Source organism: Anarrhichthys ocellatus, unplaced genomic scaffold (genome assembly GCF_004355925.1).
Source record: "Anarrhichthys ocellatus isolate YVR2014 unplaced genomic scaffold, GSC_Weel_1.0 scaffold24, whole genome shotgun sequence".
Classification (NCBI taxonomy): Eukaryota; Metazoa; Chordata; class Actinopteri; order Perciformes; family Anarhichadidae; genus Anarrhichthys; species Anarrhichthys ocellatus.
Genome location: NW_022280054.1, coordinates 3,110,140 through 3,134,176, shown reverse-complemented (window position 1 = coordinate 3,134,176; position 24,037 = coordinate 3,110,140). Strand labels below are relative to the sequence as shown.

General features: G+C 41.7%; 1 protein-coding gene across 1 annotated transcript; it reads left to right on the top strand.

The window, feature by feature from the left end:
• The first annotated feature begins 429 nt into the window (after window positions 1-429).
• On the top strand, window positions 430-24,003 carry mcamb (melanoma cell adhesion molecule b). Its single transcript, XM_031860595.1, has 9 exons — window positions 430-538; window positions 642-807; window positions 21,497-21,621; window positions 21,714-21,945; window positions 22,650-22,717; window positions 22,830-22,917; window positions 23,011-23,190; window positions 23,491-23,621; window positions 23,752-24,003. Exons 2-9 carry the CDS (start codon window positions 744-746, stop codon window positions 23,965-23,967), a joined length of 1,104 nt encoding a protein of 367 aa, XP_031716455.1. The 5' UTR covers window positions 430-538; window positions 642-743; the 3' UTR covers window positions 23,968-24,003.
• The last annotated feature ends 34 nt before the right edge of the window (window positions 24,004-24,037 follow it).

Genomic DNA, 24,037 nt, shown 5'->3' with positions numbered 1-24,037 from the left:
CTCCACAGAAGCTCATATCCTGTCTCATGTTGATCTTGCCCAATGCCCCATTGCAACCAGCAGTCCTGATATAGTCATTAAATCATTAGAAAGAGGTCACCAAGCACACACACTTGTTGAAGGCCTATAGGCTACCATATGCCCTGCATGCTGAAAGTTGGAGCCCCATTATGCAAAAGAGGAGTGACACCATTTTCAAAAAAAAAAAAGTTTTCAACAGTCATGGTTTGTGTTGACAAAACACAAGTTATAAAACTCCATGTGGGGAAATGTATTAAGTTGGAATCTTGTTAGAGAAGCTGTAAATCTTCATACTGTATTTTGGTCCAGACCTCCGCCCTCCTGCTGCTCCCACTCAAGTTCCTCCTTTTTTTGCACACTGCAAAAAATATCAGCCTCTGTCATTCATTTGAACTCGGGCTCTGAACTCTTGTTAGTCTATTTATCCGAATAAATACGCCAGAAAAGAACAGACACCGAGTTGTTTAAAGCAAATAATGTGTCGGGAAGAAAACGTCATTTGAGACCTACAGTGCGCGTGAGTGAGTCGTACAGACGGACATTTTTTACAGCGGCAGGACCTCCTGTCTGTATCCCTCGTGCATCATCTGCTTCCCCGCTTCTTTCATACTGTTCTCCAGGAGCACCGGTCCCCTGTCAGACTGCCTCTATACACACACACACACCCACACACACACACACACACACCCCAACACGGACCGCTGCAGTGTCGACCAACAACCATGGCTGCACGGAACACCGCCTTTCTGCTCGTCGGACTCCTGGCCCTCCTTCACACCTGGGGAGGTGAGTGCCCGAGAAATGTTTGATTGGCTGCTCGATCCGTGCAACACGAGGGTTTGCACTGTTGTTGTTGTTGTTGTTGTCGTTGTCGTTTCAAACAGATACAACACAGATAGACGTGTGTAAAACAACCCGAGAGAGAAAATAACTTGGCAGAAGTTTGGCATGAAAGTAGAGATTATAGAACTGCGATGAGTGTGATGGTTCTTATCTTGCGCGAACCAGCTTTTTGGCAGCTAAAGAGGTCCAAGGTTGACTTTCCCTCCCTGCAGCGTGCTCATCCCACCCTGTCCCTGTGTACACTGAATAGATGTGATACTGCGCAGTCCCCTCTTGCTTATTTCACTTTTCAGTAAAAATCTACCCCCCCCCAAGCAAGGTAGTAAACCTTCCAACCGCTATGGTGTTGTAACCTGGGTGCGTATGTATATGTGCTACAAATCATTTTTCTCACCTCCTATCCTTTAAAAGTTCTTACAGCAAGTAGATTTCAGAGGGAATACACTTGTATTAATCAACATGATAGAAGGCTATGGCTTAGTAACACTAACTGAAAATGCGTTCTTATACAGTATTATGTAGTTTAACACCTTCTTTCGTAATTAGAATGCATTTCTTCTGTAGTGTGGGTGTGTGCAGGTTATGTAATAGATACAAATGGAGAAATGTAAACTCATAACAGTGGAAGTTATTGAAAGACTTGTACCGCTTTGTTGTACATGTTGTGAATAATTATGTCAGGACTGTTTGATATCTAATTATTATGTAAAACATTCCAATTTAAATTTACATAGTGATACTTTGCTCATTTCCATGGCATATGAAGCTGGTTATGGCTAGTTGGCTGCATGTATTTTTAGCCAGCGAACTCCACAGCGGTCCGGTTGTATAGTGCAGAGAGCTCTCCGTCTGCTTTCTGTCAGCTCTCGTCTGTTCCCAGCAGTGATCAAGTGGCTCAGTGCTGCCCAGGCAGCAAACTATGTTTCTATCACACACAGCTAAACACATTCCCAGAGTGAGATCCAGCTCTCACTACACAGGTTTAGAGTGTGAAGCCAAAAGCAAAAAAGAAAGTGAACCTGTGCAGTTTATCATCTTTTTTACTTCTGCTACTTCTTTAAATCAGCTGCGTGAGACTATAATAAAAAAGTTGGACGGCATCTTCTGATGTGCAGATTAATGTTTATTTTTAGAAGAGAGCATGTGACTGAAGATTTATATGTGGTGGTATGTGGGTGAGGGCGGGATGCCACCTCAGCTATCCACATTGCAGTTTCCTTTTACGTTGGTGTTGGTGTGCATTTACTTGTTTGTTTCAACAAGACAGGTCAATGTGTGCTTTCCTCCCTCCAACCCTTCCTCTTCCTGCAGGCACTGAGCCAGACTTCCCTCCTCTCTTGACCTCCCACGTTCCCCACGTCTTCACCTTAACCTTCTTGTTTGTGCTCGACCACATGAACCTTTCCCCCCCGCCTCGTCCCTGTATTGTGCTGATCTCCTGTTTAAGTTCAGCCTGACCATTGTCCAGGATCTCTTCCAACTCTATCTGCTCTCATCAAGTCCGCTTCCTGTTCTTATCCTCTGGTTTTCTTCAGGCCTTGTGCTGCTGCCCTTCACCTCCAATCCATATATCTACCCTGACATTCATTGTATTATATTTTTTACCACTTAGTTTGACCAGATGGAAACATTTACATCTTACAGTGCCGTTGCCAATAGAGATGCTCCGAATCTCACGTATAGCACCTGTGAACGATGATGAAAATTGCTGCAGATTAACTTTTTGTTAATCGATTAATTAACCAGTTGTTTCAGCTCAAACTACTGCTGTTGTAGTGACTTTGTGGTTAGTTTTTCTCTAAATCTTTAGTGGTTATCAGCTCAAAGATTTGATGATGTTGGCTGGCAACCACTCAGGCCTGCTGGATCTTGCTAAGAGACTGAGACAGAGTGTTTGAACACGCATGTATGTGCACATGCTGCAAAAAAAAGAGTGAGATTATATCTGTGCCAGATCTCCGTCTCCAGCCCCCGATGACATCAATACGCTCAATACGGATACTATTCACTTCCTGTGACATCAGCTAATCAAGCCGGGCCAAAGAGCGGCCACATTAGACCTCGCTCCATTTAAAGGTCATCAATTTGTGCTGCGGCTGAGGCACTTGGGCTTCGTTTTTCATGTGCTCAAAAGAAGAAGTGATCTGGTCACGGACAATAAATGCCCTTGTTGTGTTTCGACCGCAGCGCAGAAAATCGAGGCCCAGTAATCTGGCAGAGGATCAGCAGAGCAGAGCGGGTTTGAAATGGACGTCCCTGAATTTCAGACCTCTCTTCCGGCCCATATCCACAGAGGACTGTTCATTTCCGTGCATAAATGAGCAGACAATGGAGTTTGGAGGTCCTTCTTTGAATTATGAACACATATTTCGTTTGCTAATGTCTATGCCTAAATTTCTTTAAATGAAAAGTAATTAAAAAATACACTTATTCATTTGCAAGCAGACTGTTGCAAGATACGTTCATGAATTTGTGACATAAATATTACATATTCTTCAATGCGTCTTAGTAACCAACTGATCAAATCATAACCTCATCACTTTGGCCCCCAAGCCAGGTCATTGTGTGTGGAGAAAGTTCGTCACAGGCATGTGGTGTCTAATCTTTGTCCTGAACTAAAGCCTCGAGCGGTTGAAGCACTCCGTTTATGGGTTCCCATGCAACAGACTTCCCAGGACGCCGCACGGGAAAGGAGCAGTCCATCGCTGTTTTTGATCTGGGCCGTGACGGCGCAACATCAATCTGGAGATGTCTAAAATTGTTTTGGTGAATTTGCAGTTGTTAGGATTAGTGAAACATAATCCAGATCCCCAGGGAAACCTGGAAAGGAAACAGTACAAAGGCTAGAGAGTGTTAGTATCTTTGTCTGTTTTTTACTTAAAGGAATCTTGCAAGAAGCATGTTTTTTTTTTTTTTCCAGGAGAGTGGATTATCAAAACCCTGTCAAACCTAACCTAACCTAACCTGTTTTAGCATTAAATGGTTACAGTAATACAAGTCAATACAAGACTGAGCATGTAAAATGAGCCTAATGTTTGAATGAAGAAAAAGCATTGATCTTGTACAATCTCAAAATTAGAATTCATAAACAATCGTTCGCATCTTCCATTGTTATTTAGTCGGGTACAGCCGGTGGCTAATAGGAGACATTACTGTGTCTCACTCAGTCACATAGACGTCTAGGAGTTTTTACACAACACTGAAAGACATCGTTGTCCCCTGCTTATGGTCCGATTGGACCTGCTCTGTTGGTTTGGTCAATGATGACATCAGGTGAGATTTAGTGTGCCATTATCAAGTAATCACTACTTGTGGCCACAGCTGTTCATAGGCTGGCTTTAAAATGTCACCGTGAGATTATTACTGTGGTAATGACGTAACCTTGTAATAGATCTTGGCAGCGATGTGGTTGTTGGTAACAAAGCAGCAACTTTAGTTTGACACAATAATCCAAAATCCAATGAATAAATCCCATTAGCTTTCTCTACAGGGAACCAGTGAGGTGCTAAATTTGGAGTTGGCCTGAAAAAAAGGTGTCTTCCCAGCAGTATTCTATACCTCTGCATCGTTTTGTTCACTTTCAAGTATAATGACCATGAAAAGCTTTATTTGTTTTCAGGCGTTGTTTTCTTTTTTTTAAAATAAAACAGCATTTTCATAGCGTCTCCCTGCTGAACCATATAATGGGTTGAGGCATTGCACTTGGGAGCATAAATTGTAGCAGCACAGGGTTTCCTTTTACTGTTTGATCTTCCTTTTGATGAGAATAACATCCATTATCACCATTACCTGGGTCAATATAGCAAACAAGTGATGGAGAGGGCGGGGCGGGGGGGGTGCTGTTCCTAGTGGAGAAAGCTTCCAGGACATGGTGCTGTTGTCATCAGGGCCATTTTGTGTGCGTTCACAGAGTAGCAGCAAATGATTGTTTGTACAGCGTAGCTCAAGCAAAGAAACAATCTGCAGCCAAGCCTTGTTGAGTGATATCTTAATATCACCACTTTTCTGTTGCCAAAGCGTGCGGTTTAACACTTGTTTACTGTGTAGAAGGAAGGAAGGAAGTTCATATTCTGCCTTGTTTAGTCGTCTGTTATCAGAACAGGGGTAAATATGCCTTTTGTCCCAAAGAAAAATGTTTTTTGTTTTACACTTTCATTGTTTTGTTGACTTTCATTACAAACATCTGTGATGAAAGTGATTTTTCAATTGAAAGCTGCTTTCAGAAATACAGATTTTTCTGATTCGTCCAGTTTAAAGCATCTTCCAACAGGAAACCACAATATCTGCCTTGTCTGCAGATGTGCAATGAGGCATTTCATCTGTAAGTCCTATTGGAGGGGCCTCACCAGTACAGTGTACAGTGTACTCTGATGTATTGCTCTTGAATTGACTGCAGGCTAAATCGGTTCATATCAGACACTTTAGAAATCACCTTTAGCGAGCACAGCATCTGACTGTTACCACTTACTGCTGCTCTGACGGCCTTTGAAGTTCCTTGATCAGACGGACAGCTGCGTACACCTGGTACACACACACATACACACACACACACACACACTCACATAGGTCAGCTCACTGGCGCTAATGATCTGTTGTCATCATGGGTTATCTTTGTGTAAAGGAGGGTTACAGTTTCACTGCTGGTGACAAACTGTAGAACCTGACAGTCTAAATTAATTTTAACCCGTAAAGTACATCTTTACAATTTTAAAATGATTTATTTATTGAGCTTATAAACATAACACCTCCCCAGCTCCAGACCAGAGTTGCTCAAATTCACTACACAATATCAATTGAGGATACTGTACATGCATTGTACCTAGTGCATTTTGCCACAGAGTCAATGAGTCATCATACCAAAATTACTAAATGTGACAAACAATCTTTCAAACCACACAAATTGAAAAGCTTATTCTTTTGGCATTTTGCTTTTATTAGCCGGAAATCAGAGCGAGTGAAGGTGGTGACGTCCAGCAGGAATTTGACCACTAGCCAAAGATACACACAAACTATTGTTTGGTGTATAGGTCGTTCATATTTTGGAATATTACACTCTTTAAATGGAGACTTCGGGATTGTTGTTAACCTAAGAAAATGCATGCAAAGTCAGATTCACCGATGTATGTTAACTGTTGAAACAATAGTTTTAAGTAATAATTTCGATCAGCTTCTGCAGTATGTTATCTGTAATGCACAACCAATGCCCATTTAGAGACAATAGTTCTCTGTGGCCATGCTATAACAGTCTATAAAGTCACTGATTTCATTAATAATGAATACATTCGATTTGATTAAATGTCTTGCTCTATCTATTTATGTCCTGTTTATACATGGCCTGTGTCCAACTCAAGGAAAGCAGGAACATTTTAAAATTCACCAAAAAAACTGCCGTGTGAGAAGTTACGAGGTCAATGTGGCGCTTTCAAAGCCAAGAGTCAAAATGAATGAAAATACAAACAGGATGAAGGGTTCTGTTGCCTCTACGGTTGCTCAGTTCAGTGTTTTGCAGGTGGGAACCTTGTAAACTCTGAAGGAAAGCAGGATGTAGGCCTTCTCTCTCTCAAGTATTGTATTCAGAGCACAATTCACCAGACAAGTATTACAGCCCTATCAAACTGTCAGGTCCTTTTTGAGCAAGGCACTAAACCCCCAAACTGCGCTAGTGGCTCAACCCTTTTGATGCTACACATGAATGTGAAGTGGAGAGCAGATACGGATGGAGCTACCATCATCGTATCGGACAAGAAGGAAGTGCTGAGCATTTTATTATCACTTCCTGTCCTGTTGTAAATGTGATATGAATAGTTTATATTTTATTCTTCCAGATTATCTGCTAGACGTCTGTGCACTTGAGTGCAGTGAGGTTACTGCAGCAATAACACATGAGTCTACCCTGTGGGATGGCTTTCTAGTTAAACTTGGGTCACGGTTGAAACAACAAACCAAACCTAACTCTACAATGTTGTATCAGTCCTGAAATAAACTCTAAAGCTCCAGCGAACTCTCATCAGCCAAAAACATCACCATTACTAAGGAGGTCACCGAGAAGACTTCTGTGATTATGTAAGACGTGGTGGAGAGGTGCAGGGAACATAGGTGCTAGTGTTTGGTCAAGGGCTGAAAGAATCTTTTAAAAGGATTTACACCTTTAATTACTTATTGAAATAGTCTCTTATAGCAGTGCAAAGTTTAGGAAAATATGCTTGAACATTTTGTGTTTTTCTTCCCAAGAAGTATGTTGTTTGGATTTTTGGTATGTCGGTCTGGCTCACTTTGATACACAAAAGTAATAATCGTAGTTTGGGTTTTTAATAGCGTCTGAAAGTGGAACCCTTCAGCTGTTTGTCCAAGAATTGTTGCAAGAAAATGAAGTTTCAGTTTTGATCACAGAGGAAGGACTGTGATTGTTTTATTCTTCTCTTTTCCAGCAGTCATTAAGCTCATGGAGTAATATGTTGTTAATTAAGGGTCCAGACAGCTGCCATGTTACTGGTGTTAACGGGAGCGCCCACAGGAGGCATGCAGCTTTACAAACAAACACTGAGCAGCTTTTTGTTGTAAAGAAACTTCCTGCCTTCATTTCCACCTTTGTCTTACAAGAATATAATCAGAAGATTCAACACAGAATTCAGTTTTAAATCTGTGTATTTTTATTTAAAGTCATGTTTTTGCAGTGGTAAACTTTCATGTCCCTCTATGTATTCACTACAGGCCTATCTAAACTCTTCTTTTCTTTGCCTTCTTACATCAAGAGCACACGTGCGTTAGACATCACTTGTAGTTTGACTTCAGGCATTTTTTTCCCTCCAAAATCCCTTTTTTTGTCTCCCTTTGTTCCAACAGTTGTTTTGTGGCCCCCAGACGAGCCAGCTGTTCCTTTTTGTCAGTCACAGTGACTCCGATGTCAGAACGATGGTTTCTACATAGTGGTTTGGCCACAAGAAATAGTGATCATTCTTAGGCGTTGCAGGGGTGTGGAGTTTTACCAAAATGTAGAAATCGACACCATTCACACTTGTCAGATGGGATAAGGGATGTGTGATGTATGGGCCACATGAATGTCATCCGGGCCAAATTTCAAACCCCAATACCACTTTGCTTAATTTGTGAGGAAATTGAGTCACTTAAATCCATCAAAACCACAAAAATATCACATAATAAACAATTGCCACACTGTTGTTGTTAGTTTCTGAGGTTCACAGTGTCTCAACTGTTGTAAGAGAGAGCTCATTTTGTTTGTAACAACTACGTGTATTTAAATGAATATTCCACTGTGGATAACCTGAAACCTGAAAAGGAAATTATGCATGCATTGTTCTGAAAACAGCTGCTCTAATGCCTTTTCATGCAAAACATCTTGGTTGTACAGTGTGTCTGCTGTTTACCTCCTCTCCAGATCTGTTTTGGTAGATGAGTATCAGCTGATGTGGTTTGCTCCACACTAATTTAGGAATAAAATATGGTGAGATCATATGAGCCAAATTCAATGAGGATCAAATGATATATTATGTAACCGCACAGACAGACATGCAAACACAAACATGGCAAAGGAAGATTTAACCGTAAACTCTTCAACAATATTCACTTTCGACATGTTGCATGATGGTCTGTCTTTTTTTTTTTAAGGATTTTGTCCTTTCATTTTTTGGATAGAAAAAGGTACAAAACTATGTAGACGTAAGTTAATCAAGAGAGACGGAACTCATTGAGGCTGATGATGGCTTCTTAACTGTAATGTTGTTTTTCCCACAGTAAATAATTAAACCCTTTATCTGTGAGTGCTAGTGTTTCGTGTCTTCGAGGAAATTCAGGAAATTTAATCAGACATTAATGCAGCACAATACAAAATATGATTTTTAAACAAAGCCACCTGGTATCTGACACTGATAAGATGGTGAACAGAAATGGCTTCGACGATGGTCTCGAATTTTCTTCCAAAGCTAGATGTGGAAGATGTGGTTTCCAGACATTGGCATGCTGAGCACATGGAGTTAACTAGTGAAAAACCTTGCTGTGTGGTTGATTTTTTCCAACATGATATACGGTCAGCTGTGTTCATGAGAACAGTTTATAGCATTGAGAAGGAAAAAGCAGCCATGTGCTTTAAATTTGTGGTGTGAAACTGAAGGTTGATTTGAAACCAGAGCCGAGGGGTTAACTTTAAACCGTCTCCGCTCGCTTTGGTGTTCAAAACACTACAGAGAGATTTAAACTGATGGTAGATAATATTATAAGAATTATTGGTGGTGTGTGGCAGATGAATGCAGAAGCCATAAGCATCTACTCCATCACTGGCTGCTGCAGGTTGATTTCTGGTCTCGTTTTCCATTCTGACACGATGATTTACGTGCTTTTTCCCTTCTCGTCTCTGCTCTGAGGTCAAACACACACAGACTCTTCTCTGTCCCTCTTATTGCCAATGTGAGAGGAACTCCTCTCCCATTGCCCTCTGGTCTCTTTAGCTTTTTCGTGCGATAGAGAAGAGTCTCTCCAGCGATGCTCGTTTACCAGGAACCGTGGCTACTTACTGGTCTGATAGGTCTCACGAGTTTGTCTATATGCATGCGTTCTCTTAAGTTGCATTGTGTTGCGTTCTCAGTGCTACTGTAGGTAGATGCTACAAAGCTTGAGCTGATCCTTGGATCTGAAGCTGTCCTCTGGGAGCTTCACAGGCACAAGTGGAGACTAGAGGCCTGTCAGGATCCTCTGTCTATTCTCTGATGGTTCAACACCCTGCTTAATAATGGATGTTGTTTTCCTGAAATAATGCTCCATGCTGATCTAATGCACATTAGGATCCTTTTAAACCTAATGCAACCTATCAGGCCTCAGCCATGACACCGTGCCGCTGACTCCACAGAGCAGGCGGATGCGTTTGCTGTGGCTGTGCAGTGTTTAGTTACACTAGGTCGCTGTCAGTAGTTCACTTTTGTGGTTTGTTTTCCTCCCTGACTCTATTGTATATCAAAGAATTGAAAGTGTTTTCAGTCATATAGGAGGATATCTCAAAGCTTTACTTATACATCAGTTTTATTTTTTCTTTCTTTTCTGATGAAACGGTGATTACTAAAATATCTTGCTCACAGCAGACATTCAGTAAAGCGAATATGAAATGACTTGATTTGGCTTCAGTTATTTTATTTTTATATTTTATATTTATCGGCCTTCTCCAAGTCAACAGCTGATGCAGTCAAAAGGAGCCATTGTTTTCATGGCTGCATAGCTTTGCTTCATCATGCTGCACACACCCGGGACCTCAGATCACAACATGTGAGATGTTTTATTTTTTGTCCTGTAATAAAGAGGCAAAGCATGTGAGAAAGAGATGATGTCACATCAACACTGATACAGTTTACAAGAACATCAGTGCAATTAAAAACATTCTTACCTGTGAATCCTCTTCCATTTTACTGGGGATTAGAACCTGTGTGGACAGTCTCTAAAGCAGCCTTAAGTGACATCTTTACCTCCACGATCTATTACCCATTAAAACAGGATGTTGTGGCTGCACACAAAACAGTGAGGGATAAGTCATTCATTCATTCATTGAAGTAAACAATGGGATATCAGCTAAGGAGGATATGGTAGTGTGCAGAGGATGGACTCATCCAAACATATGTTACGGTTTTAGAGGATTATGCAATGAGGTCTCTACATGTTCCATGAAATGGTATGAATACTTTATTAATGTAATGGGTTGTATTGTCAATGTAACTTACTTTAAATCTCCCTCGACCAACTCTGAAATCATACAACCGTCTTAAGTTATCAAAACGAATTTTTGGTAGTTGTAAACATGGAATCATTCCCATCTCTACCATCCATCCTACTGTATAGGGCATGAATGCAGTATTAGGTCACCACTTCCTTTCTCAGGAAGGAAATCATTTCCATGACGTTTATGTGCCCATCTTTAACACACACACACACACACACACACACACACACACACACACACACACACACACACACACACACCTTCTGAACAAATCTAACTTTTCAACAAGTTTGCATATGATATACGATTGTGGTGCAGATACTTCTGTATCAAACAAACACACATATTCACCAACTCCCACCTGTACATGTACACAAAGGTAGCAAATGTATGTCTTGTCATGAAAGAGCAGAAAAAGATTTTGCGATTCATTATTACCACTTGCAGTGTCCACCAAAAAAGGAAAGAGCTGCTGCTGAGTACTTTATCCCGTGAGTCAATGGGTAAAGAGCTTTCTGTGTGTGTGTGTGTGTGTGTGTGTGTGCGTGCGTGTGTGTGTTTATCTACGATCTATCTTTAGCCATAATATGCCAGCAGCAAGCAATGTACATCTCATACTTGTGAAGCCATGTCATGGGACCTCTCCCTCTCTCTCACACTCTCTCTCACACTCTCTCTCCCTCTCTCTCTCTCACTCTCTCTCCCTCTCTCTCTGAGTTTTTGTACCATTACAAGCAGCATTGTAAAAAAAAAATAAATACCATCCCCGTTGGCCTTTCCCATACTTCCAAAGCAGCTTGTGTTATTTTACTTCTGCCTGCTCACAGAGGAGCTGATTTGGAGACCATTTTGTCGTCTGGGACGTGGGAAAGAGGATGGAGGGGGCGTTTGTACCACTGTGGGAGCAGGCAGGAGGAAATGCTCCACTGAGATTCACTCAAACACACACAGGAATAGAAATGCAAGTAGGCATAGATCTGTGAGATTGTGAGAGCAATTTAACAATGTTTTTTTTAATATTATGGGAGTCGTGGCTTTGGACATGGGAAGATGACATGCATCCCACATGAAGTCAGAAGTCATGTATTCAATCAACACATACAGTATATTCTATGCATCTGTGGGGGGGGGGGGTATATCAAAATTTCTGAGTGTGGAACCTTAAGAAAAGTAGGTTTTGTTGCCAAATACATATCAAAGGCTGGGGATCAGAGTGAACTCTCTTTGGAGTGTAAGTGCTGAGGGAACACCAAAGAGCTGCTCACCAAAGAGGGATCGGCCTCAGGTCAGTGAACCTGTGCTGCTCCTCGCAGATGAAGGCCTGCTATGAAGGATCTTCACGGCTGTGGTCTGCGACTACTATCTAGAGATGGATGAAAAAAATAGAAAATACTAGTTGCTCTCACTTACCCAGGCAGGCGGTTTTGACTTCATTTATTTCTAAGAGATTTGTCCCTTAAAGTGGATCCGCCATGCCAATACAATGGAGGCGGATGAAATTTAATTTGTGACCAGTTTTCATCGGAGTTACTTTCTACTAACGATATTGTTCATCAGTTTTCAGAGGGACTATGTGTTCTGTGAGTAGCAGGGACACTGTTTCTGGAAATGCTGTGAGAGAAAACAAACAACATTACCTTATAAGAGACCCATCTAAAACTAAACTGCCATGCTGCTGTAACATGCGGAGAACCGAGCCAGGTCTGATCTGTACAACAGGTGGTCTGTTGAAATGGAATATAGCGTCAGATCACCGGGAGAAATCAGAGAGTGATGTGACTCCCTCCCCATCTTCCCTGTTGTGTGGTCCACTCTGATCCTCCTCTGTATTTACATTCTTTGTAGCCTTCGTCTCCTCTGCCTTTTGGAAATCGTTAATTCTGATGGCATGTTGAGTGGATACTGCCAGCATTTGGCTCCAGCACCCTGGGGATCAGTGAGTGTGTGTGTGTGTGTGTGTGTGTGTGTTAGGGAAAGTGTCTGGCAGGTCACTATGACAAGTTGACCTTGTTTTCTCGCAGGCATCGTGGGAATGTGCAGTTTGGTTGCTGCAGCTGCCACTGTCCATCTCATTGTCCCTGCACACAGCTATCAAAGCTATCACCTGGACTCCACACAGGCCTCATGCAGAGGAGCAGTCTGCACTTCCAACTGTGTCCAACGTTTTTTGGGGGTCGCATCCAATGATTCTTTTGGATTATGAAACTTTCAGTTTTTCTTTGATACCTTAATTTTGAGAAAGTAAAAACAGTTTTCTTGACATTTTGTTAAATAACGGACTTGAAATGTATATCAAAATTGTTGGCGATTGATTTTTTCAGCACTAACAATATCCATGAAAGTCGTAGATGCACGGGTTCATTTACCTTGAATATTAAATATTTAACATGTAATTTGACACTGATCAGCTACATCTGGTTTACCAATCTGCACTCATCCTATCCTGATCCTTTCACACCTGAAACTCCCGTAATTCCTCAGAGTCTAGTTTCTAGCTGCTATTTCTATTTGGAGCTGTTGGCCGGTCCTCCGTACAGTACTTTATGAGAGTTACTGTGTGCAGCCAACATAGCACCCAGCCCAAGGTTGCAGCAACAAGACTAGTTTTAGAAACGTCTCCTGTTGATGCAACGCTAGTAAGGTCAGACTCCTCATTAGTAAAAGAAAGCCTTGGTAACTGGTGAATGCAAGCAAACGGGATAAATAAGCATGTATATTTATGAAGAAAGAGTGAAGCACACTTTGGTCAAAGAGCCTCGTGTGGGAGGGGTTGGAAAGATCCCTCATGATGTCATCGTGCACTGTGGATCAGAGAGGATTGTTAGCGGCACAATATCATGCATATTTATTACTTTATTAGTCTCTAGTGCAGAAAAATGTCGGTCTTGTATTCGAGTGGCTCATTCATGGCATTATAAACTTTGCTGCATGTTGAGTTCATGGATAACTGTGTCTGCTGTGCCAGGAGCTGTATTCATGAGTCACTGAGAGTCCTTTTCCTTGTGAGTGCCTGATTAAGGCCAAGAGTCCACTGTGTGTGTGTGTGTTAAAATGCCTTGGGGTGCGTCACAGTACTAATTTGATTGATGAACATGCGACAAGGCCTTTAGTGTATACGTTTTTAAGAGTTTCTCATAACATTCCTTTACACCATTTAGCCAAGCCGAGTAAAACCAAACTAAGTGGGGCTTCTGTTCTGGCAAGGGGTCTCTGCAGGCTGGATAAGAATTTGGCTGCGTCTACCCATCCCTCAACTATGTCTATAAAGAATCTTAGTCCTCCAGGAGACATGATCTGCTCTATTTGCTTGTCAAGACCAGATTTTCATTGACTGGAGTCACTTGAGTGCATTCTTGTTAAATTGAACCCGTATATTTCCCCTTAATTAACTAGCTTCAATTTCGAGAATAAACCAACATTTCTTATACTTAATGACAATATCACATACATAGTATTCAGAATATCTGCTTCCAGATTCAGATAAAGGGGCTTGCCAGTATTGAACCACCATGAAGTTTAGGGACTTGCAAAAGACATAAAATCATAAAAAAGCATCAAAAGTTATGGTCAGTTTTGGCAAAATGCAAAGCTTCAAAATCGCTGGATCCTCTAAATCCCACGATGCAACAGAATGGCATCTTTTGTTAGACCATATTTACAATGCCCGTCAACAGTGTGTAACCCCGGCTTTCCATAAAATAGCCCTGATGACATCATCAGTGTCATTTGCTCTCCAGTTGCCACCAAAGACATTTCACAGCTGTTCTTACAGAGTAGTTATGCCAATTACGAGTAAACTGATTGTAACTGAAACTGGTACAGCCTCAATAACCGCCATAAGCTGAAGCATATACTGTATATAATGCTTTAAATATTGAAACTTGCCCCTTTATGTTAAGTGAAAATTGCTGTGCTGCTTGAGCACTTTCATATTTTTGAAATGTTTCATGCATTATGTATTTTCATATCTTGCACACAGAGCTGTTTAATATTTAAAAGATAGCAATTCAACATTTGCAAGGCCATAAATGCTAAACTGCAAGTCAGAATTATAATGCCTCTTTTTTACCAGATTTTAATACCAGATATGAATATATTTGGCATGAATCAGAGAGCTGCCGAGTTAAATTGTCGCCTATAAAGTAAAAGGTGCCTCTGACACGACTTGCACATAATTCACATCCTGCAGCCTGTCAGGAGAAATGAGTGGAAGGTCAGGGAGTACCAGAGTACTAGTTTGTCTCTCTATATTTCTCTCCTCACTTCAGCTTGAGAACATGTCCTTCCCCCTGCAAGATACTGTAAGTGTGCCACTGAGGGATTAGTGTGATAAATGTCAGAGAACCAAACACCCTCTTTCTTCACACATCGCTTGCTTTCTCCCACCTCTGTCTTTTCTTTCTCTATCCTCTCTCGCTCATCTTTTATCTATTTTCTCATGTTAACGTTTCTCTCTATTCACTCCCCTTAGATCTATTTACTTCCATACAGAGAGAAGCCTGACTGAGGCACTGTTTTCCCATGCTTCCTCTCTCTGTCGCACCCTGTCCCGAAGCAGAGTTGCTATTTCTGGTGCCAGTCGGGTCAGTGCACTGTAATTCTGCTGTATCATGTAAGCAAACAAGCCTGATAGGCCATTGTTATTCTTAGATGTGACAGGGCTGGAAACATGTCCCTGAGCTGTCGCTTCATTCTCGGCACGTCTGAGGGGAAATGTTTGGTTTAAAGTTATATACACTGTGGTATGCATGCTCTGTTTCAGTACAAAACTGCCACAAAGTTATTCAATTATTAAATTGTAACTGAATGTAATACGACCCCTGTCATTTATAGTGTGACTATACTTATGCTCCCATATGCTGTTTTTTTTCTGCCTTTGTGTTCATACTGTTTCCCAGCAGTGCTATCACCTGACACGATAAGCTAGTGGGTGATGGCAAGCAATTAAAACTAGGTTCATGTCCAAATACACACACACACACACACACACACACACACACACACACACACACACATACACAGGGAAGCTCTGCTGTCCCGATATCATTACTTCCTTTTAATAATCATGCTCATCCTTTCATGTCTTAGTTCAGTGAAGCCTCAGCCTTTTCTTTTGGGGGACATGCCACAAGTAAATTAAACATGAAATGGAGTCTAAGCATGGGATTCCTCGGTATGTAAATATTAATACAATACCTTAAAATTTGTTTCTCGAAGAAACGGGTTATATAAGGACTCTGTAACTCAAACAAAACTGCGTGCTCTCGCTTTCAGATTAATGGGTTCTGGACCAGATATTTCCTTTTAGAGAGAGCAGGAAGGCTGCTTGAGAATCCCTGAATGAAGCGGTTGGAAACTAGTGAATGAAAGGTAGCTGAGTAGAATGTATGTCATGTGCTCTGAAACATTTGAATCCCATGTGTGTGTGTGTGTGTGTGTGTGTGTGTGTGTGTTTACCAGATCCTGTTGCACATCTGATGTGCTTGTCCCACCTCACAACTCCCAGACAGACAGGCAGACAGATCTCAGGTTGTGTGCGTATCTGCTCACCTTTGACCTCAGCAGTCAGCCTGTCGGTCGCTGCTGCTGCTTTGATCTGATTTCTTTTTCATCAGATTTGAGGAAGTGCTTTCTTAATGTTTTTTTCCCCAACTGGCAGCCGTGTCTAAGGAAGTTAATGTCTGTCTGTCTATCCACATAAAAGATATCTCAACAGCTAGTAGCCAGGTTGACCGGAAACTTTGCTACGGATATTAATTAAGGGTTATTCTGGTGACCTTCTGACCTTTTCATTAGCACCACCGTCGGGCAACATTTTCCACGAAGAAATCTACTCTAATCAAACAGATTGTCATGATATTCATTCAGTATATTCCTGGTCCCCAGAGGATGAAATGTCATGAGGTCACTACCATGACATTTTCTGAGCATGTCCATACTCCTAAGGGAATGAATCATTGTGATTATCTAATCACCTTTCCTGTTTCATTTGTTGAGCATTTCCACATTGTGTGCTGTATCAAACGTCACTCTGTCTACAGACTGCTGGTCTGGCTTTGAGCTTTCGTCTGTGTTGCAGCCCTGTCTCTTAGAAATAACATTTCTGTAGTAATCATAGAAAGTGTTGAAAGAATGTAATGCTATTTAGAGAACACCTTTTAGTAATACAATGAGGGACCTCTGTTAATTGACACTGATATATACTTTTTTTTAGCGAACAAAGCGTGATTATTGTTTTATGGTTATGTTAAGGCCCTCGCAGCACTTGGAAAAAGGGGCTAAATTCGATATTCAGAGCAGAGGGATTGCCTCCATACGGCTCTCAACATGGCGACGACTGAGCCGGCGACTCACAGCTAACGGTGCCAACGGTGCCAACGGTGCCAACGGTGCAAACGGCGACAACAGAGCTGCAACAACACACACAGAGGGAGACTGACATACCAATAATATCAATGATCTAACAATCGCATAGAGAACCTTTAAGGTTAAGAAAAGACAGAACGTGATTACTTTTATTAACGTCTAACTAAAACACAATCTCTTCAGAAGGGCAACCAGAGTGCTTTTGTTGCATTATTAATACACCTGTTTGTGTAATTCATAAAGAGAAAACGAGTCAAGTAAACAAATTAAAAAGGGAGGGGGGAAAATAAACTTTTCAAAAATAAGTTTCCATAAATAATTGTGGGACCATGTTCTGCACCTGCGCCACTTTTCTGCCAGCCAGTTCGATTAATGTCAGAAAGAGTCCAGGACGATAATCTGGTTTGAATGCCAGTTAATGTGCTGAAGGTGGACGTCCTCTCCTCCCCTCTCCCTCACAAATGACCATCTGTGGTCTGGGCCAGCTGCCAGAGCAGACAAGAGAGAGGGCAGGTCGACTGCAGCCTGTCAACTAAACCCGTCATGGTCAGAGATTCAAAACAGATTCCAGCCTTTGAACAACCGCATGCTTCATCTCTCATCCGTCTACTGTACGTGTCAGAGCGTCTGTTCAAAATAGAAAGTCATAAATGTTTAAAAATAAATGATCCTGATGTCTGCTGATCACTTGACAATAGGTTTCTTTGTTTATGGGAGGTTTTCTTCTTCTTGTATTGAGAGGACTAAATGAGGAGATTTTATAGCTCTGAGTCTGGCAGGAAGTTTTGTTATCATCGCTCTCCGAAGACAGAAACTGATTGTGTAGCCTGACAAAAGGCTTTGACTTCATTGTAGACACAACAATGTCTTTGATACGACTTCCCCCTGGAGATTATCTTATCCTTTCTGGGTCTGCTCTCCTTTTATAACGGGCTTATTTTGTCTTATCTTTAAGTGCACCTAAGGTTGCAGTGCCTTTGAATACAATCCACCCTCTTTTTGGGATGAGCTGTGTTTTGGGGGGGGTGACCAGCTGAACAAAGGTGTTTATTTCTGGAGAGGGATCACCTACAGCTTGGAGCTCTCTGAAGCTTGATTATCATCGCTGACATACTAATTAAGATGGAAGAATATGTTCATGTGTGTACACGCGTGTGAACCAGACTCAATTAGCTTCATAAATCAAAGCTAAATATCCCTTTTAACTGCAATGTTCATGGTGTGTTTTATGTTTTTCTGCATATTTGTGGGAACACAGACGGTGTTGTTATTTTAAGCGTTTTCCTCTTTCTGTGTGGGAATCCTTTATTACGCATTCTTCATTTTTAAACTCGCTTTTTGACATTATCACATGAACTGTATATTTATATATGTGCTTCCACAACTACACTGAAGTTTTTTTTAATGCTTTTATTTGCTGAAACATTTTTAAGGAACAGTTTGGGACCAATTGTGTGCTGGAGCATCTCTTTGACCGGGACTTTTTAGGCTTGTTAAATCCCCCTTCCTCCAGTCCTTAAGCTAATCACTTACTGCCTCTGGCTCCATAGTTAGCAAGCAGCCTATAGGGATACCGACCTTCTCTTAATTGTTCTCAATTTTTAGCTTTTCTTGGATATATGTGATAGCAATTTGAACATCTTTGGGTTGTGGACTGTTAGTCAGACGAAACAAGTAATTTGAAACAAGTAATTTAAAACAAATGATTTGAAACAAGTAGTAACCTGAGATCCTATTTTACCTGTAATACACATGAAATAATATGAAATTTGCATCATCGTAGTGAATCCACACTTACCACAGTCTCCTCTCCTCAGGGTCTGCAGCAGATATTTACTATAGTGCACACACAGAGCACATTCCCCTCTCTTGTGCAAATCACACACTCAGCATGTGAAATTGTTGTCTCAGGGTCAAACGCACACTCTTCAGGGATAAGAATATTGTTTGCTGAAGGAAGCTCATAAAACTAGAGAGGCCCTGCTTTCCCTGTGTGTCGCTGTCAGAGCTGCTGTTCAGCTTTTTTCTGTCATACTGATTTAGAACTGTTATCAAATGTGCATGGACTCCAATATCTGCCCTCCCATCATCAGAGAGGATCGATCCGAGGCCTCGGAGTGCCAGCCGCTCTGATTGATGCACCGTGGGGATAAATGCTGCTCAAGTTACTAATGAGATTTGATTGAGATTCCTGTGAGCAAACAGACTCCAGCTGACAGACGGGATGAAGGAAGAGTTTGTGAAACATTCGGTCTGATACAAATTAGTCTCCGAGTTTGCCTGTCTGAATCCTAATTCTCACTGTAGGTAGGTCCTTGGAGGGGGGGATGGGATGCTGCGAGTGAGTCAGCGTTGTCCTTCCAACGCTAATGGCCAGGAAATGTCTATGTTGGAGAGACTAATTGGATTTCTTTAACAGGAAAGCATCCTTCCAGTTCCATTAGCTGGTGGTAAACGGCAACACACAGCAGAGGGAGATGCAGGTGGGAGAGAAAAGGGGGTTTGAGATGTAAATGGAGGGATGGAGAGCCGGGGGAAAGAAGGGGAAGGCATGTTTATTGTTGATGCAGATCAAGAAGCAGTCGGGTTTAGTTTGGGGGGGGGGGAAGCTGTAAATGTTTGTTATCCGTGCAGATGATGATGGAATGAAATGCCAGGAGGGAAGCAGTGTCTGCTGGGTAATAAGATCATCAGCAGGCATCCCTGGTGTTATGGTAATGCACTTAACTGCAAGACTATGCACATAATAATTTTTCGTAGATGAAGTATCTTCAGATGCAGTATAATAGCGCCCTATTTTGTCTGAAAAATGAAACAAATGAAATGTAAAACAATTAACCTTTTTCAGCAACGCTATGCTCCAGTTGTTTTTAGTTCACTGCAAAATATTATTTTGACAAAAAGTAAAAACCTATAAGATGTAACTTAACAGTGGCCACTGTTGACCATCATGTAACAATAGTAAGTGCTAAAACATAGTGAAACACTGAGAACACTGAAAAGCATCTTAAAGTACATTATACAACCAGATGCACCTAAAGTTTTGCTAACATTAGCCACCTCAAGCTACTGGACAAACCCAGTAAGGCTGTAGCATCTAAAGAAGTGTGTCCAATTATACATTCAACGTTTCATGTGTAAGAGGAAGAAAGTGCTCTTTCTTCTTTCAAAGTCTCGCTTTAACTCTCTGGCTTCTCCCATCTGTTTACCAAATCTCACAGTCATGTTCAGTCGATTAGCTGAGATTAAGTGTGGAACATGACAACTAAGCAAATTCGATTTGCTGAGGAAAACCATAAGACACCGTAGAAAGTATAGTCCTGTGTTTCTCAAATGTATTATAAAGTAATATACAATGTAAAAACATGAGACTAAATGGAGTACTGTGTGTGTTATTGTGTATTGTGCTTCTTGTGATTCAAATGAATGAGTGAAAGAAGGTCAATGCAGGACACAGATGAACCACATTTACATTTATTCTGAGCAGCTCTCGACATAAACTACGAGAAAAGCTACATTCAGCAACACAATGAGCAGTCAGTCAGGAAAGCCTAAATCAAACCTGGCAGCCTCGTCACCTCCAGGCTACGGCTCTCGTTGGGCATCTGGTATGTCTACTTGACACACTGCGATGTAAAGTGTAATTGGGGGTCCCTCCTATAGACTAGTAGGATGGCTAGAGACCCTCGAAGGGGAAAACCACCTCGTTCATTAGAGACGGCACATGGAGGAACAGTGGGGCTACTATGCTGCCTGTAAATTGAGCCTTTCTTCCTGTGAGAGGGTGACTTGGTGGAATGCAGCACATTAATGTGGACATGGGTGGGCTTCTCATTCCTGTCATAGCATCTCGCTCTTCCCTTTGACCCTCCATGACTTTCTCCTCTCTCTTTTTTTTTTTTTTGCTTCCATGCGTCCTTTTTGAGTTTGTGTCAACTGGGTGTGCGTGCCAAGGTTTCTATCTTCACCGTACAACTGGTGCTTGTGTGATGATCGTCAGTCACAGCTATTAACCTCGAGGTTCAGTCGCATCACAATCCGTCCTTTTCAGGTTCAGTTCAATGAAGGTTTATTGGCTTTAAAGAATCCTTATCAGAAGTATTAGTTTTTACTGTAACCGTCCTCAAATAAGTAACACATCACCCTTCCTACATTGTATTCCTTCGTTAGAGCTTTGACCGGCACTCTTTTAATCATGAAATCTCGCTGGGTTTCGGAAATTTTCACGGGAACTTGAGTTGCCTGCTTAGCTATAAATCACACAAACATGGACATCACGCTTCCCACTCAGTGGCTTGAAGGAGCAGTTTTGTTAAATCACCAAAGATCTTTGTTTAAGAAATATAAAGAACATATTTCAAACTCACTTCAACATCATTTTTGACTGAAAAAGGAAATAACAAATTTTAGTGTGACAACTACTCAGAATGAGAAAAAGAAAGGGGAACAATTGCACACATTCTCTTTGTTTTGGGGCAAACATGAGGTTGATGGTGATAAACGACCAAAATATTTTGAACAGACATGTGTTGTCTTTCTCTTTTTCAGTCACTGCTCATGTGGAGGTGAACATGGAGGACAGAGTGGAGGTGTTCAGGGGAGAAACGGCTTCGATCACCTGCATCTTCACATCATCTGAAGGCGCCGACGGCATCATGATACAGTGGTTCTACGTGAGTTTCATCAATCCTGATGCACGCATACACAGAGAGGACGATGTGTCCGTGCGTGTGATAGTTCATGTGTTTGTACTCTGACCTTTTAGGTGACGCAGACCGGTGAGAAGCAGAGAATCTTCTACCAGGACCCCACCGGGACGGTTGTAGACGAAGGCACACCGTTCACAGACCGGATCAGCGTGAATGGTACCGTAGCCACCGGAGCGATCGTGGTGACGATCAGCAACGTGCAGCTGGCCGACAAAGTTGAATTTATCTGTCTCATCAATGATCTTACTGGAGGGACTGGGGAGGGACGCACAAAGCTGAATGTGTTCGGTAAGATTCAAGCTGAGCTGTTTTTTTTTTTTTTTTTTTTAATGTTTTGAATAACAAAGTAAAACATCCAAAGTCCACAAACACACAGAATAGGTGACTTCTGAAAGGATGGGTGTCATACAATAAGTCACGGTTAGAGATCTCGCTTCAGCTGCTTGTGTGCCCCTTTTGAACCTTTTCCTCTTTTTACTCATTCACAACTTCACCTAGAAACTTTATTTAGACTTTAAACCAGTTCCCGCCCCTTGCACTATATTGTATAAGTAGAGTTTTTTTATACTTGCAATCACAGTTAATATAATGCCCATTTCAGACCTTTCAGACGGTAAAACTACTTCAAACTCTTTTTACTCCCACAATTTCAACACTTAATAATTTATGCATCACAATGTTCACAAACTCATCCTCTTTCACACAACGTCCCCTTTTATGACATTTTAATGAGAGTCACATTCTCAGTGAATACATTCAACAAACAGCTCAATATTTTTCAGCATTTTCACTTCAACTGAAACTCCAGGTCATCGCGGGGATTACCCTTCAATTGGCACCAACTCCTTTCGATGCTTACAATAACATCTTACACATGCAACGTATTAAGACACTGAAACTGTTTCCGTCTACCAATATTTAGCTGCCAGAGCACAGACACTTTTCTTTTTAGCCTTTTCTAGATCTTAATTCAGTGCTTAATTTCTACGCAGTACGGCCCGACTTTCCCACCATCGAGGGTGTGCAAACAGGGATCTCACTTAACGAAGGCCCATCCAAGGTAAACAAGCTTTGAATCATGAAAATCTGAGTGGAAAATTATGAAATGGCTATCAAGCTACAATTGGTTTCTTTGGATTTGGACTACTCTCATTCTCTTTCCTCTCCTACAGATTGGGACGTGTGAGGTCAAAAATGGCTTCCCCTGGCCGAACATCACCTGGTACAGAAACAACGCGCCGCTACGTGGTGCTCTGGATGGTGAGACGGATTGACATCAACATCTACAGTACACTTGTACACTCTACACGGCCTTGTTCTCCATTTCCTTCCCTGTCCTTCCTTGTTTTCTAGTGTTGAAAGTGGTAACCAGCACCACCGTTGAATCCAGCGGTCTGCTGTCTGTCAAGAGTGAGCTGATCATGAAGGTGATGAAGGAGGACAAAGATGATCTGTTCTACTGCGAGGTCAACTACTTTGTTCCCGGAGGATTAAGGATGACCGAGACCCCCCATATTAACATCACCGTATACTGTGAGTTTCTCACATAGTACAACACCACTATCATGGTGTACTATGAGACCACATATAGCCCCATATACGATATACTATGTAATCGATCTATGTGAAACCAGAGCATTACGCCCATAAGTGATACATGTGCATTAATATGCTGCTATGAAAGACACCACATCTCTTTTAAGGCTTTCTACAAAGATCGCCTGCAGCGTTTTGCCTTGTTTGCTGCAGGGGCAGTTGTGGGAATCACAAAAAGCTTCCACAACTTCAAGTTCAGGTTTGTGGTCTGATCTCGCATTCCTCTCTCTGTTTCAGACCCGTCCACAGCTGTAAGTGTTTGGGTGGAGTCACCAAAGGGCAACATCAAGGAAGGGGACTCGATTGAGCTTCAATGTCGTAACAACGGGAATAAGCCTTCCTCGATCTTCACAATCTCCCACGAAGCAGTAAGAAAATCAACACTTTTGAGCTCATTGTTGGAAGCATAGTTGCTACTTCCTGCTTTGTCTTCTTCACCAGATAGTTGTTGACGACCAAATTTCCATGTGTTGATCAGATTACTTTGGCTTCTTGTAGGGTGGAAATACTGTAGAAAGCAATGTGTTGGTATTGGATAATGTGACCCGTCTAAACAGTGGAGTTTACCAATGTGCCTCTATGGACATGGACACCTATGAGGAGATCTCAGGAAACACCACTGTGTTCGTCAACTGTAAGGAATCTGCACTGATACGATATGTGACCATAATAAATACAGTCTACCAGCAGTACGACTGCACTTGCCTGGTTTGATATTTCTTCTCTCTCTCTCCCCGCTGTGTGTGTGTGTGTGTGTGTGTGTGTGTGTGTGTGTGTGTGTGTG